The 14,373-nt window shown below is 43.6% G+C and overlaps 1 protein-coding gene across 6 annotated transcripts in view; it reads right to left on the bottom strand.

The window, feature by feature from the left end:
* Positions 1-14,373, bottom strand: part of INPP4A (inositol polyphosphate-4-phosphatase type I A) — a 197,972-nt gene that overhangs the window by 60,464 nt on the left and 123,135 nt on the right. For 3 of the 6 annotated variants that reach the window (XM_073590559.1, XM_073590561.1, XM_073590563.1), the window contains exons 12-15: positions 14,095-14,199; positions 12,194-12,302; positions 10,274-10,291; positions 5,879-6,062 (exon numbers count right to left, since the gene is read on the bottom strand). In XM_073590559.1, coding sequence (XP_073446660.1) covers positions 5,879-6,062; positions 10,274-10,291; positions 12,194-12,302; positions 14,095-14,199 — 416 coding nt within the window. The remainder of the gene's footprint in view (positions 1-5,878; positions 6,063-10,273; positions 10,292-12,193; positions 12,303-14,094; positions 14,200-14,373) is intronic. The other 3 variants (XM_073590560.1, XM_073590564.1, XM_073590562.1) reach the window with 1 other exon arrangement.

The following is a 14,373-nucleotide window of genomic DNA, read 5'->3' as shown; positions in this document are numbered from 1 at the left end:
GCAATCTCACTGCCCAGCTCCATCCCCACTTCATCAATGGCTTCACTTAGGCTAACATAATATCAATTGTAATCATGTAGATTGAGTATCAGCGCATTCGCACATGATCTTATCTCCTGGAGTTTCCATCTCACTATTTGGTGAATGCGCTAAAACTAGGGCAATCCAAGTAAGCAAGGGATTTAACCCCTTAGTGACAGAGCCAGTTTGCAGCTTAATGACCAGGCCAATTTTTACAATTCTGACCACTGTCACTTTATGAGGTTATAACTCTGGAACGCTTTAACAGACCCGCTGATTCCGAGACTGTTGTTTTATGACATATTGTACTTCATGTTAGTGGTAAAATTTCTTCGATATGTCTTGTGTTTATTTATGAAAAAAATGGAAATATGGCGAAAATTTTGAATATTTTGCAATTTTAAAACTTTAAATTTTTATGCCCTTAAATCAGAGAGATGTATCACACAAATTTCTTAATAAATAACATTTCCCCCATGTCTACTTTACATCAGCACAATTTTGGAAACCAAATTTTCTTTTGTTAGGAAGTTATAAGTGTTAAAAGTTGACTAGTGATTTCTCATTTTCACAACAAAATTTACAAAACCATTTTTTTTAGGGACCACATCATATTTAGTCATTTTGAGGGGTGTACATGACAGAAAATACCCAAAAGTGACACCATTCTATCAACTAGACCCCTCAGGGTGCTCAAAACCACATTCAAGAAGTTTATTAACCCTTTACGCGCTTCACAGAAACTAAAGCAATGTGGAAGGAAAAAAATTAACATTTTACTTTTTTTTGCAAAAAATTTACTTCAGAACCAATTTGTTTTATTTTCACAAGTGTTAAAAGAGAAAATGAACCACAAAATTTGTTGTGCAATTTCTCCTGAATACACTGATACCCAGAATTTGGGGGTAAACCACTTTTTCAGTGCACGGCAGAGCTCTCAAGGGAGGGAGCGCCGTTTGACTTTTTCAACGCAGAATTGGCTGGAATTGAGATCGGATGCCATATTGCTTTCGGAGAGCCCCTGATGTTCCTAAACAGTGGAAACCCCCAACAAGTGACCCCATTTTGGAAAATAGACCCATTAGGGAACTTTTCTAGATGTGTGGTGAGCACTTTGAACCTTCAAGTGCTTCACAGAAGTTTATAACGTAGAGCCGTAAAAATAAAAACTTTTTTCCACAAAAATGATCTTTTCGCCCCCAAATTTTTATTTTCACAAGGGTAACAGGAGAAATCATACCCCCGCAGTTGTTGTGAGATTTGTCCTGAGTACGCTGATACCCCATATGTGGGGGTAAACCACTGTTTGGGCACACGGCAGAGCTCAGAAGGGAAGGAGTACCGTTTGACTTTTTCAATGCAGAATTGGCTGGAATTGAGATTGGACGCCATGTCGCTTTTGAAGAGCCCCTGGTGTGCCTAAACAGTGGAAAAACCCTCACAAGTGACACTATTTTGGAAACTAGACCCCTTAAGGAACTTATCTAGATGTGTGGTGAGCACTTTGAACCCCCAAGTGCTTCACAGAAGTTTATAACGCAGAGCAGTGAAAATAAAATAATCATTTTTTTTCGTCAAAAATGATAATTTAGCCCGCTATGTTTTATTTTCCTAAGGGTAACAGGAGAAATTGGACGACAAATGTTGTTGTGAAATTTGTCCTGAGTACGCTGATACCCCATATGTGGGGGGGAACCACTGTTTGGGCGCATGGGAGAGCTTGGAAGGGAAGGAGTGCCATTTTGGAATTCAGACTTTGACGGAATGGTCTGCGGGCGTCATGTTGCGTTTGCAGAGACCTTGATGTGCCTAAACAGTATAAACCCCCTACAAGTGACCCCATTTTGGAAACTAGACCCCCCAAGGAGCTTATCTAGATGTGTGGTGAGCACTTTGAACCCCCAAGTGCTTCACAGAAGTTTATAACGCAGAGCTGTGAAAATAAAACAGTCTTTTTGTTTTCCACAAGTGATTTTTTAGCCCCCAATTTTTTTATTTTCCCAAGGGTAACAGGAGAAATTAGACCCCCAAAGTTGGTAAATAGTGGAAACCCCTCAATTCTTGCTCCAACCCTAATCCCAACACATCCCTAACCCTAATCCCAACCCTAACCTCTAATGCTAATTCTAACCCTAATCCGCCCTAACCCTAATTCAAACCCTAACCCTAACCCCAACACTAGCCCTAGCCCTAACCCCAACACTAGCCCTAACCCTAATTCCAACCCTAACCCTAGCCCTAACCCTAACGGAAAAATGAAAAAAAAAATATTTTCTTTATTTCATTATGTTTGCCTAACTAAGGGGGTGATAAACGGGGTGGGTGGGGGTTATTTATTATTTTTCATATTTTGATCACTATGATAGTTTATCATAGTGATCAAAATGGATCTGCCACCCGGCAGATTCGCGGCCTCCATTTTCGTCCGGATCCAAGATCGCGGCGCCCACCGGAGGACGCCGGCGGGACAGAGGACCACCGGGAGGGAATCCAGGACCACTGGGAGGTATGGGGGGGGGGGGATCGGGGTCCCTACTTCTCACTCCTCTGATGTGCGATCACATCAGAGGAAAGAGAAATTAAATGCAAAATCGCGGCTTTTTTTTTGCGATCGCTGTTATAGGGTTAATAACGGCGATTGCAAAAGTGGGATCGGTAAAAACCGACCCGATTCATGTTCTCTGGGGTCTCGGCTACCCCCGGCAGCCGAGACCACGGAAAAAATCCGACACTGGGGGGCGCAATTTACTTTCTCCACAGTGCCGTGAATTAACAGCGTTGTGGTTTAAGTGGCCTTAATTACCGCCGTTAAAAGGCGTATCGGCGATCGTTATGGGGTTATGTCAAGAACATGTTGGGTCACCTTGATCCAGTTGACTCACGGAGGAACATAGTTCTTATGGAGTACATATTTCATAGAAGATCTCTTTCTTGAGATGCCAATCACGTATTTTGGAACTTCAAGCCAGTGGCGTATCCAGGGGGGGGGCAGCCGGGGCAGTTGCCCCGGGCGCAGGCAGCAGGGGGGCGCAGTTGGGCCGCCCGGCCGCCTAATGCAGCGGTCGGCAGTGTCTCTCCCCTGGCGGCTGCGTTCTGCCGCCCCCCATCCTGAGAGTCGGCAGTTCTCTGTGTCGGCTGTCAAGCTGACAGCCGACACAGAGAAGGAGGCCGCGCCGACTCCCAGGCAGCAATTGTACTGGCATATATACAGACGCCAGTACAATTGAAGCTCTGACCGCCGGGTCAGAGCGACGTCAGCAGCGTGATCAGGTCATGTGATCACGCTGCTGACGTCACTCCCGGCGCCCAGAGCAAACGCTGGTGGTAAGTGTGCTCCTCTGTGGAGCTGAAGAACCACCGAAGATGGGAGATGGGGAGGTGTTCATGAGTGGAGATGGGGGTTAATGTGGGGATGGGGGTTAATGAGTGGAGATGGGGGTTAATGTGGGGAAGGGGGTTAATGTGGGGATGGGGGTTAATGAGTGGAGATGGGGGATTAATGAGTGGAGATGGGGGTTAATGTGTGGAGGGGTTAATGAGTGGGGATGGGGGTTAATGTGTGGGGGGATTTGGAGTGGGGGTACATAATGTGTGGGGAGATTTGGAGTGGGGGTACATAATGTGTGGGGGGATTTGGGAGTAGGGATGAGGGGTTATTGAGTGGGGATGGGGGGGTACTTAATGTGTGTGGGGGATTAGAGATGGGGATTTGGAGTGGGGATGGTATTTAATGTGTGTGGGGTGATTTGAGGACACAAAATGAAGAGTATGAGGAAACAGTATGGGGGATGGGTGCAGACAGAAAGGGGTGCGAACGGGTGAATGTATGTGGACACAGTATGGGGAGTCGGGGATATGTGTGAGCAGACAGTATAGAGAGTGAGGGGGTAAATATATGAGGAGACAGTATGAGGAGGGAGGGGAATAGTGTGAGGCCACAGTATGTTGCAGATATTTGTATTTAGGGGCATTATAATGACACTTCTATCTTTAAGGGCGTCGTGTGGGGATTTGCTGCAGAAGACTGGAGAAGATGGAAGTCTACAGAGGTGGCTGTGGATGAGAAAATTCATCATGGGTTCTGGACAAGAAGAAGAAAAGGAGAACGACTGCAGAGACGACGTTATCTATAAGGTACCTGGATGTAAATGTTATTTGTGATACTGACTTATTCTCATGTTTTTATTTGTTAGGAACATTAAAGGGGTTCTCCAGGTTTGTGCTGAGTCTGCAGACATTCTATGTGACTGCAGACGTCTGAATTCTCACAGTGCTCACTGAACGCTGTCAGGATTCTCTCGTGCCGGTAATTTACATACATGCGGTCACATGCTGACTAGACGTGTGTGGCCTCACTCAATGAAAATGAACGGAACGAGGCCGGGCACGTCTAGTCGGAATGTGGCCAGAAGTATACAAATAACATACTTGTGCTGACATGACTGTACATCGGCAAGGGGGAATCCTAAAAGTGTGCAGTGCATTCGTTGTGAGAATTCAGAAGCTGCAATGTCAGGATTCAGCTCTGTCATCACACGGACACTTCACTCATATGCGATTTTCATAGTTATGGTCCTGTGACAACGAGCTTCTCTTCCTGCTTTCAGTTTTTTACTGAACATTGAGAGCATTAGGGAGAGCAGCTCGTGGGTACATGACTAACTGTGCATGTCGCATATGTACTTGGGGGGGGCGCCGAACCAAATTCTTGCCCCGGGTGCCAGAAAGCCTAGATACACTTCTGCTTCAAGCTCTAAGTGATGAGCTTTCTTCATAATGTAATATTGCCCTGAATGACTCTCTTTTAGTTTATGCTCATAAACACAGGAACAGATACAAAGCATGAGTGAGTACACCACCAAGGCTTCAAAAATGTTTACATGTGCCAAATCTGATGAAACAGTTGGCAGGCAGCATATTTCTCATGCATATTTAGGTCCCTCTTCAGAAATTCCACGAAAAACGCTGAAACAAAAATAATGCTGTGAGATATTGTCTTGTACAGTAACTGCCAATGGTTCCTATTGGGCGCCGATAACTTCTCTTACACTTCAAGATTATTGATAAAAGAGCAAAACGCTTGTTTGTTAGGTGAAACCATTTTTTATAAAAGTAGTTATGCTTGACATCGCAAGGGTCCTGTGTAAAAACTTGTGCTGCCGAGAGCAAAGGCAGCCTATGTGGACAGAACAATCTATTCTAGATCGTTTAGTGAACATTGGAAGTGCGGTCAGGCTGTGTAAACAGGCAATTAAATGACCGGCGATCAAAAATCAAATTGCCGATTGGTGGTCATTAAATGGCGCACATCAACTAAGGCCGGTTTCACATGTCCTGATATTTCCAGTACCGGAGATATACGTGTCCGTGTGTACATTTGTCACATGCGTGTGGCATCCGTATGTCCTTGTGTACCATCCGTGTGTGATCCGTGTGGATACGTACCAGAGCCTGGTTTTGAAACAATTCGATTCAATTTTAACCCTATAACTTTAAAAACGCACACGGAAAGCACATGGACGGCATCCGTGTGCAGTATGTCTTTACACGGACCCATTGACTTGTATGGGTCTGTTTGATCCGTGCAGCTGAACAAAAACGGAGAAACACAGATATGTGCACAGACCCAATCATCTACGTGTGTCCGTGTCTCCAGTACGTGTGAAAGAGGCCTAATGGAAACAGACCTTTATTTTCTATCATGCTCAGATTCAGTCATTGTACGGAACAGAAATCCGCCCAAAAAAGTGCAAATGTTAACAAAGCCTAAGACGCATAAAAGCAGCAGGATACTGGTAATATTTGTAACCAAAAAAAAAGATATAATCTAAAAATTTAACAAAAAAAATTGCTTTACCTTATCTGCTAAAATAGCAAGCGTCCTCTCAATACCATTTGCTGATCGGTCCTTTGCCGCTCGGGACAGCCGCTCTGCATAATAACTGACCTGTGTCTTCAAGGTATTAATGTGGGCAATGATCTCCTTGGCGCGAATGATATCTTGTGGGATGTAAACAATGGACTGAGGGCAGACGGTTGTGCTGGAAATAAATGACAACACAGAGGGAAGAAAAAATTACCGCCAATCACTGAAATAAATATATACGACGGACTGTGACATATATTATAGCGGGTGGACATGGTGCATGACACGGTGTACATGACAATGACAGCAGGTAAACAAGAGATGAAAAACAGAACCACAAATACATTTCCTCATTGGGTGCAATGTGTTGCAACACTGTGAAAAGTGCATTAAATACAATGTATCTGCTAAAACTCCAGCAAGAATAAGAGAAGCAGAGATCAGGCAATGGCCTTGCGAATACAGCATGCAGTGTTACTTGCAACAGTCATTTATACATCATTTTACAGTCTCGAATAATTACAACTACCTTACATGACCATTCTGCCCTAAGCAAATTAGATCAGCTACTTGTATCTACTCGATGGTAACCGTGTTTCTAGTGTTACAACAGCTCGAACCATCCCATTGACCGCCTAGCACAGAACGGAGGTGAGAATTTGGAATAGAGTGTTAGGGCAGAGACAGACTGCCGTATAACTTGTGCGAGGATCACAACGCAAACCTTGTACTGGTTGTCGGCTCTCCTGACCGGAGCTTGACAGCTGCATAGAAATACATCACGCTGTCATGCTCGGATTAGGAAAGGTGCCGGGCCAGTCCGCGAAGTGCAATGCGATCAACGCACGAGTTATACGGCAGTCAGTCTCTACCCTTAAGGATCCCCTAATTCTATCTAAGTCACAGAAGTCGGACCGATGAGCTAACATTTATCACCTATCCCATGTATAAGTGATATCGCTGGAATATCCTTTTAATGTATTCCTAAAGCCTCCTGGGTAAGTGCACAGGTGACTTATTTAAGTTCTAGATTTTTATTAATTAAAGGAGTTGTCAACCCCTGAGGAAATTTTGGGACGAATCCAAACAGTGCGCAATGTAAACACCACTAGGATTTGTGAATGTGAATAAGTGATCTGCATAGTTGCAGCCATGTACCGAAGAGTCTTAACCACTTCTCTCAATAGAATGTACTGAGAAGTTTCTGTATTATCGCCATGTGACCTCCACTAAGCAAATCACATACTTGTGGTCATGTGACAGCTACTGGAACTGACAAGCAGAGCGAAATCCTAGCAGTGTGTACATTACACAACATTAGGAAGCAGCAAGGCTTGCTGAAAATTTCCTCAGGGGTGTGCAACTCCTTTAAAGGGAAACTGTCAGCAGATTTTTCCAATCTAATTTGACAGCAGTATCATGTAGATACAGAGAGACCCTGATTCCAGCAATGTATCACTTACTGGGCTGCTTTCTGCAGTTTTGATAAAAAAAGAGATGTTATCAGCAGATTATCACTACAGGACATGTAAACCCGCTGCCATGTATGTAGTCTTCCACATTCAAAGCTCAGTATCACCAGCCCCACCACTAATAGGCAGCTTTCTGCCTATGCACAGAGTACACAGAAAGCTGTCATTCAGTGATTTGTGTGAGGCTGTCCAAAATTTAGCATTCAGAGATCTAGAGCAGATAAAATAATGAATCCAAAACAAACAAAAAGACCTGCACTTAAAGGATTAAATAGAGGCTGCAAAAGTGGACAAATGATGTACAAAGGCACCACTTAAGTTAACATGTATCAATTCAATAAATGTACAAACTACAAATACCATAGATAATCGCACATAAAACATTAGCACTAAATACTCATCCTCAAGGAAACCAGCATGCACTCACCAGAAAAAAAGGGGATGATGATGAGCGCTGCAGAGGATCAATCACACAGACGCGGTAACAATGCTGGTTTGTGCATGAAGCGACGCTGTGGAAAAAAAAGGTGAGTGTGTCCCGCAATAAACAAGGACATAAATTACAGAGACAGCAGGGGTTACATACCAGGCAGAAGTAACTGGAGCACAGTACAGGGCAATAATGACTTAGGGAGTCCGTGCACAGATGGCGTGCTGCCAAAACAAGAAGCGTGTGCGCAAGGCACAGCGGAGAGCAGGATGTGAAAGGAGCGGGAAGGGAAAGCCCCGGCCGAAGGCTTCCCTGGAAACCCGCTTAGCAACGCGTTTCGAAGGCGCAAACTGCCTTCTTCATGACCCTGATGAAGAAGGCAGTTTGCGCCTTCGAAACGTGTTGGTTTGCTTTTTGGCCTGTTTACTGCCCCGTACAGGCTGTGACGTCACACACCCAGGTACTTTCGGGCGGCCGTTTCTAAGCGGGTTTTCAGGGAAGCCTTCGGCCGGGGCTTTCCCTTCCCGCTCCTTTCACATCCTGCTCTCCGCTGTGCCTTGCGCACACGCTTCTTGTTTTGGCAGCACGCCATCTGTGCACGGACTCCCTAAGTCATTATTGCCCTGTACTGTGCTCCAGTTACTTCTGCCTGGTATGTAACCCCTGCTGTCTCTGTAATTTATGTCCTTGTTTATTGCGGGACACACTCACCTTTTTTTTCCACAGCGTCGCTTCATGCACAAACCAGCATTGTTACCGCGTCTGTGTGATTGATCCTCTGCAGCGCTCATCATCATCCCCTTTTTTTCTGGTGAGTGCATGCTAGTTTCCTTGAGGATGAGTATTTAGTGCTATTGTTTTATGTGCGATTATCTATGGTATTTGTAGTTTGTACCTTTATTGAATTGATACATGTTAACTTAGGTGGTGCCTTTGTACATCATTTGTCCACTTTTACAGCCTCTATTTAATCCTTTTAGCGAAGGTCTTTTTGTTTGTTTTGGATTTGTTTTAAAACTGTGGGCTGACACCGACCTACACTAGACCTTGCAGCTGGGGAACTATTAGTGTTTATTGCTTGGTAAGCGCTTGTGTGATCTGTTGTTTATTTAGATAAAATAATGATTTTATCAAGACTGAGGCAAGCTGCCCAGTAAGTGATAAGGCCCTTTTACATTTAGCGATGCACCAGCGATCCGACCAGCGATCCGACCCGGTCAGGATCGCTGGTGCATCGCTAAATGATCGCTAGTGAGCTTTCATACAGAAAGATCTCACAGCGATGCAGCAGCGACGCAGCGCACGATACTCACCTTTCACACACAGCGATCCTGACCTCCTCCCGCCCGCGTCCAGCGTCGCTTGTCGTCACAGCAGGAAGTCTCAGCAGGAAGCAGATGACGAGAAATGGAGCCGGACATTCTCGCGCGATCAGCGATGGACAGCGGGAGAGCCGGTCGCTGGTAAGTATCACACATAGCGATATCGCTAGCAATATCGCTATAACGTCACAAAACCGGTGACGTTTTAGCGATATTGCTAGCGATATCGCTTAGTGTAAAACCCCCTTTACATCACTGGAATCAGGATCTCTCCCCCTACTTCAGGCTGCTCTTAGAGGGATAACAAAAACCCAGTGTCAGATTTCTTTGAAATACTACAGCATTGCTGCAAATTTTAATTGACTGACAAGTAGAAAGAAGTTTACTTTAATGGTTTCAGTAAAAATCTTGCAAAATAAATAATTATATAAATTGCAACAATGCAAACATTTTTGCTTTAAAAATACACTCCTAGTTTCACACTAGCGTTCTCGGGCGCAGCGCAGGGCCGCCGCTAAGCCCCGCCCCGGCCACTTCCTATGACTGCAGCATACCCTATATTTAGCGCTGGGTACACTGATCGTGCGCTGGTCTGATTTTGCTGGCGCGCGCCCTTTTGGCGCTGCGCCCAGCGCACAAAAACGCACTGTGTTGCACGTTCAGTGTACCCAATGCTAAATATAAGGTACGCTGATCGCATGCAGAGTCATGCGATCATAGGAGGAGCTGACTGGAGGGGGCGTGGCCAGGGCGGAGCTTAGCGGCAGCCCTGCGCCCGAGAATGCTAGTGTAAAACTAGCCTAACTTAGTGCTTTAGAAGACTATACCACAGAGATTAAATATCAAGAGGATCTATGTCTAAAATGTAATTGGCATGACAGGTACATGCGTAAAAATAAACCTCGCGGCCTTTTCTAAAAGCCTCTAACAGCACGGACAATTATGCAGGAGACTATCCCACGTCCAGGTGTGGCTAGATGGAGAAGCAGCAACAGCATTTTGGGTTCCTCTGCCCAGTCTAATGGCCGGAAGGATAGAAAAGTGTATTTAAAAGAAAGCACCACAATGCAATAATGGAAACATCCACACAAAACCACAGACGGTATCACAAAATGCATGGAAAAACAAATATGGTGTCATGGATGCTGCAAAGCCAACTCACCAACTTTCCTCATAACTGCTATAAGGAGCCAAGAAACAAAGCGTACAATTAGATCAAAAAGGTTTTTTTCTTTAAAAGCTTAACAAAAACAGCTGCATTTTTGGGTAGGTCTCCATGGGGGGTACATGTGGGCCTCAGTAGAGCCTTAGCCTGGCACCAAATATTTACTAACTTATATATTTAAATTGAAATTATGGGCAAAAAAATAGGTAGCAGGTAATAATGTTTTCTCTGATGAAATCCACTAGGGTGCTCAAACAAGACTCTTACAACCATCGACAACCAGGTGATATTGCCACAGGAACTTGTATCTGGAACGGGCAATTGGGGATCTAGGCTCACACTACGTTCAGGATCAACATTATGGGAATACACACGTCCACAGGATATCAGGAACCAAGCTTGTGCTGAATCACTATGGAATATGTTTGGCCAGCATAAATCAGTATATGTTCGTCTAAATGGTTTTTAATTTACAATTGAGCAAAAAAAGATTTGCAGTGTCCTGGTCCAGGGCCACGTCAATAGTCTGTATGTGCAAGATAAGGGCAATGTGAACCTTCTACTTCGAATAGCAAGACGCTTCTTCTGATTAGATGGCCCAACAAGATCATCATGTTGCAAAGCACCACATGCATAATGTAGTGAGGGCATACTAACCAAAAGAGGCGCTGGGGTTGCTACAGGTAGTGCGCCATGCCCAGGGCTGTGGAGTTGGAGTCGGAGACCATTTTGGTGGAGTCGGTGTCATGGAAATTGAAGAGTCGGAGTTGGTGGTTTGGCTTACCGACTCCACAGCCCTGGCCATGTCCTGATCCAGCAATCATAAAATACTGACTTGGTCGCTGGACCAGGGTCCGGCCAAATTGTTTGTTCAACTTGCTTTCTCAACTACACTTTTCTAAAACACTGTATGCCAAAAATTATTTCTTACATAGGGGAAATTAGTGGCAGGTTTATGGCCCACACAGGCATACAGATGCATATGCCAGAGACATGTTTTATGCAGACTATCTTCTCATGGTGAGCACTTGGTGAGAGCTGGTCTTCATAGTAGCTATTTGCTCTGGCTAATGGAAGGGGACTCCGAGCTGAAAACGTAACCGTGCAAGTGGACGGGGTTGTACATAATACACAGCCTTTTGTAAGGTTTAAGCATACAATCAGTAAATAGAAATACTTAGAATTATCAAAGATGTTCCATAATACTTTGTCATTTAGTCAAATACAATGATTTGAAGAGTCCATATAATTCCATTCTACCAGCTGCTCTGACATTGGACATGGAAAGATGCCGAGGTCTGATAGGGATCATATTTTATTAAGTGGTTTGCCACATGTAATCATCTTTAGAAGTACAGGATGTGGACCAGTAATCTAGTTACCAATAATCTTATTACTGGATACATACTTTGTGCAGTCCTCTAGTTTTTTACAGTCTAATTCACTGACTTTGGAAGACTCTAGCCCAGAACATGGCTGCTGAGGGAGGGTCACATAATAACCAGGCCCATCTGTCCGTGGCTTCCATTGATAATATAGTGCCAAGATGAATGTGTCTGGTCACATAAGTGTCTGCTCCGGACAGTGAGTGAAGAAACAGATCACATATAAAAAAGGGATCTAGGATCCATGTTCATGAAAGTGGTGTAGGTCCAGGATGTGGAACCATAAGCCATCACCAGAGATTGTAATTGTGGGACAACCTTTCTAAAGCCTCATACGGATGGATGCTTTTACAATTGTGCCGCCCCCTGTCAGACTGAATGGCAGAACTGAATTAAAGGCAATGAATGATACTTTAAGCTTGTCATTAGAAAAGATCTAGTGGATCTAGTTGGAAGGCAGCACATGGCTGAATATGATTAACAAAATTACTGGTAATAAATAAATCAGTGATGTCATTAAACCCTAGCTTACTTTTTCTTTGCGTCTTCAAACTTGTGTAGCATCTTCCGCAATCCACCAGACTTAAAACCTTGGCAATGTGCAGCCGGTGCTCCTATAGTGACTATATCATAGTTCTGATCTGAAGTCAAAAGTTTATGAGGTTTAGTATTCTTTTTAAACACAAGTTATTGCATTGAAAAAACCTACGGTGAAAACTGGTAACTGGTGCAGTGTGTTATGCCAAGGCCGTGAGGGTACCACGCTTTGCCCACAGTGTATCTGCGTGTGGTTTCCTATATCATCCCATTCCATGCTATTAGGCCAAAGTAGCCAGTTAGCGCCATATAAAGAAATATTGGGACAGATTTATTGTTAAGAGTAAATTGCACAAAGATTATTAACCCCTTATCGGAGCATCACTAGCTCATCACTAGTGGACAGTGCTGTAGAATGGCTCCTAGGCTACTGTGGATATAGAAATGGATAGGGCGGTAGAGAACTGGCCGGGATACGTCTGGGCTTCAAAAGGTATCATCTGGTCTCAGTGTAAACGACACTGCAGCAACTGTGCATGTTTTACCACTGCTGCAAAACCGTAGCGGTGGCCTGTTACCTTGGAAACGTGCAGTAAACAATAAGGAAGATCACATAGCAGGGGCAGATAAAAAAGCAAGCTAGCTGTAAACTTATTCTAACACAGTGTATATACATATACCTTACATCAGAGCAAACCATTTCATAAAACCGCCTAACCTAAAAGTTAAAAATTAGTAATATCCAAACTTCAAACATCATATAGCAATATCCTATTATCTCAACTATATGTTCATCAATAACTGGAATAAATAATACTGGAAACTCCACAAAGATATATACCCTATGAGAGACTCGGAGTATCAGACCAGAGTGTCATAAAATACAAATGTTTATTAAAGATAGTATAAGTAGGGTAATACGGCCCATGAAAGCATAACCCTGAAAATACGGAAGAAAGGTCTCACCAATAATAACCGGGTATGCTTTCATGGGCCGCATTACCTTACTTATGTCCCTAATCATGGGCTGTTTCTGTCATTTCCCTATCTGTTGATATATACACATAATTGATTATGTAAAGTTTAGTAATATTCTTGTGGATTTGTCTCATTTCCATACCTGTAACTACTCTGTGCACGGTTGTGCGGTGCTTTTGACACCATGTGTCCTTTGCCTTAAACCTTATATTTCATGGGAAATATTTACATTATGTTCTCTTTAATAAACTTTTGTATTTTATGATACTCTGGTCTGATACTCCGAGTCTCTCATTGGGTATATATCTAACCTAAAAGTTTATGGCTATGCCCCTCGCAGTAGCTCATATGCATCTTTTAACAACTTTTCGCATAGATTGCATCATTTTTGGTGCTCAGTTTATATTAGAAAATTGAATATATGTGGCCATTAACTGTAAGCAGCCGGTGGCTCAGTGGCTAGCACTGGAGCATTGCAGCGCTGGGGTCCTGGGTTAGAATCCCACCAAGGACAACATCTGCAAGGAGTTTGTATGTTCTCCCCGTGTTTGCGTGGGTTTCCTCCGGGTTCTCCAGTTTCCTCCAACACATACTGATAGGGAATCTATGAAGTGAGCCCCATTAATTAATGGCGCTATATAAGGGAGCAAAATAAATAAATAATAAGCTCCACCTTTTTAAGAAACCAAACTTCTTTATCCTTCATGCAATTAAGTCTAAGTGTAAGCTGAGACAAACTGGTTGCTTGGGATTCAGGTCAACCCTGCTGAGAAGACTATGGTCGTTAGGCCTTTTTCCCTAGGAACAGAATAGTAGTCACACATTGTTCAATGGCTTGAAAGCAGTTGCTCCCTAGCGCTGTAGTATAAATAAGATCTTTTCTAAAAATAGCAGTTCCATTATATATGACAGCGATACCTGATGTGGATTCATCCTGAACTCTCATTCTTTGAATGTGTAAATTGGTAGGAACGAACTCTAGTTTCTTGTCTGCTTTTAAGCTACTTGCCTTAAAAGAAACACCTAGAAAACAAAATAATTTCATAGTACAGTACTTATGAAGAGACAATTTGCACACTTAATTTCCCAGAGGAGCATGCATGGCTTTTAAGTCTCCTCACTCTGATATGCCAGGCTTGACATGTGAATCTCCACAAGGAGAAACTTTACTCCTTAGTCCAAAGTACAGTCCTTGAA

The sequence above is a fragment of the Dendrobates tinctorius genome, unplaced genomic scaffold (assembly GCF_039654945.1).
Source record: "Dendrobates tinctorius isolate UK_male_01 unplaced genomic scaffold, ASM3965494v1 ptg000117l, whole genome shotgun sequence".
Taxonomy (NCBI): Eukaryota; Metazoa; Chordata; class Amphibia; order Anura; family Dendrobatidae; genus Dendrobates; species Dendrobates tinctorius.
Note: the sequence above shows the minus strand (reverse complement) of the source record. Positions and strands in the feature narration are given on the sequence as shown.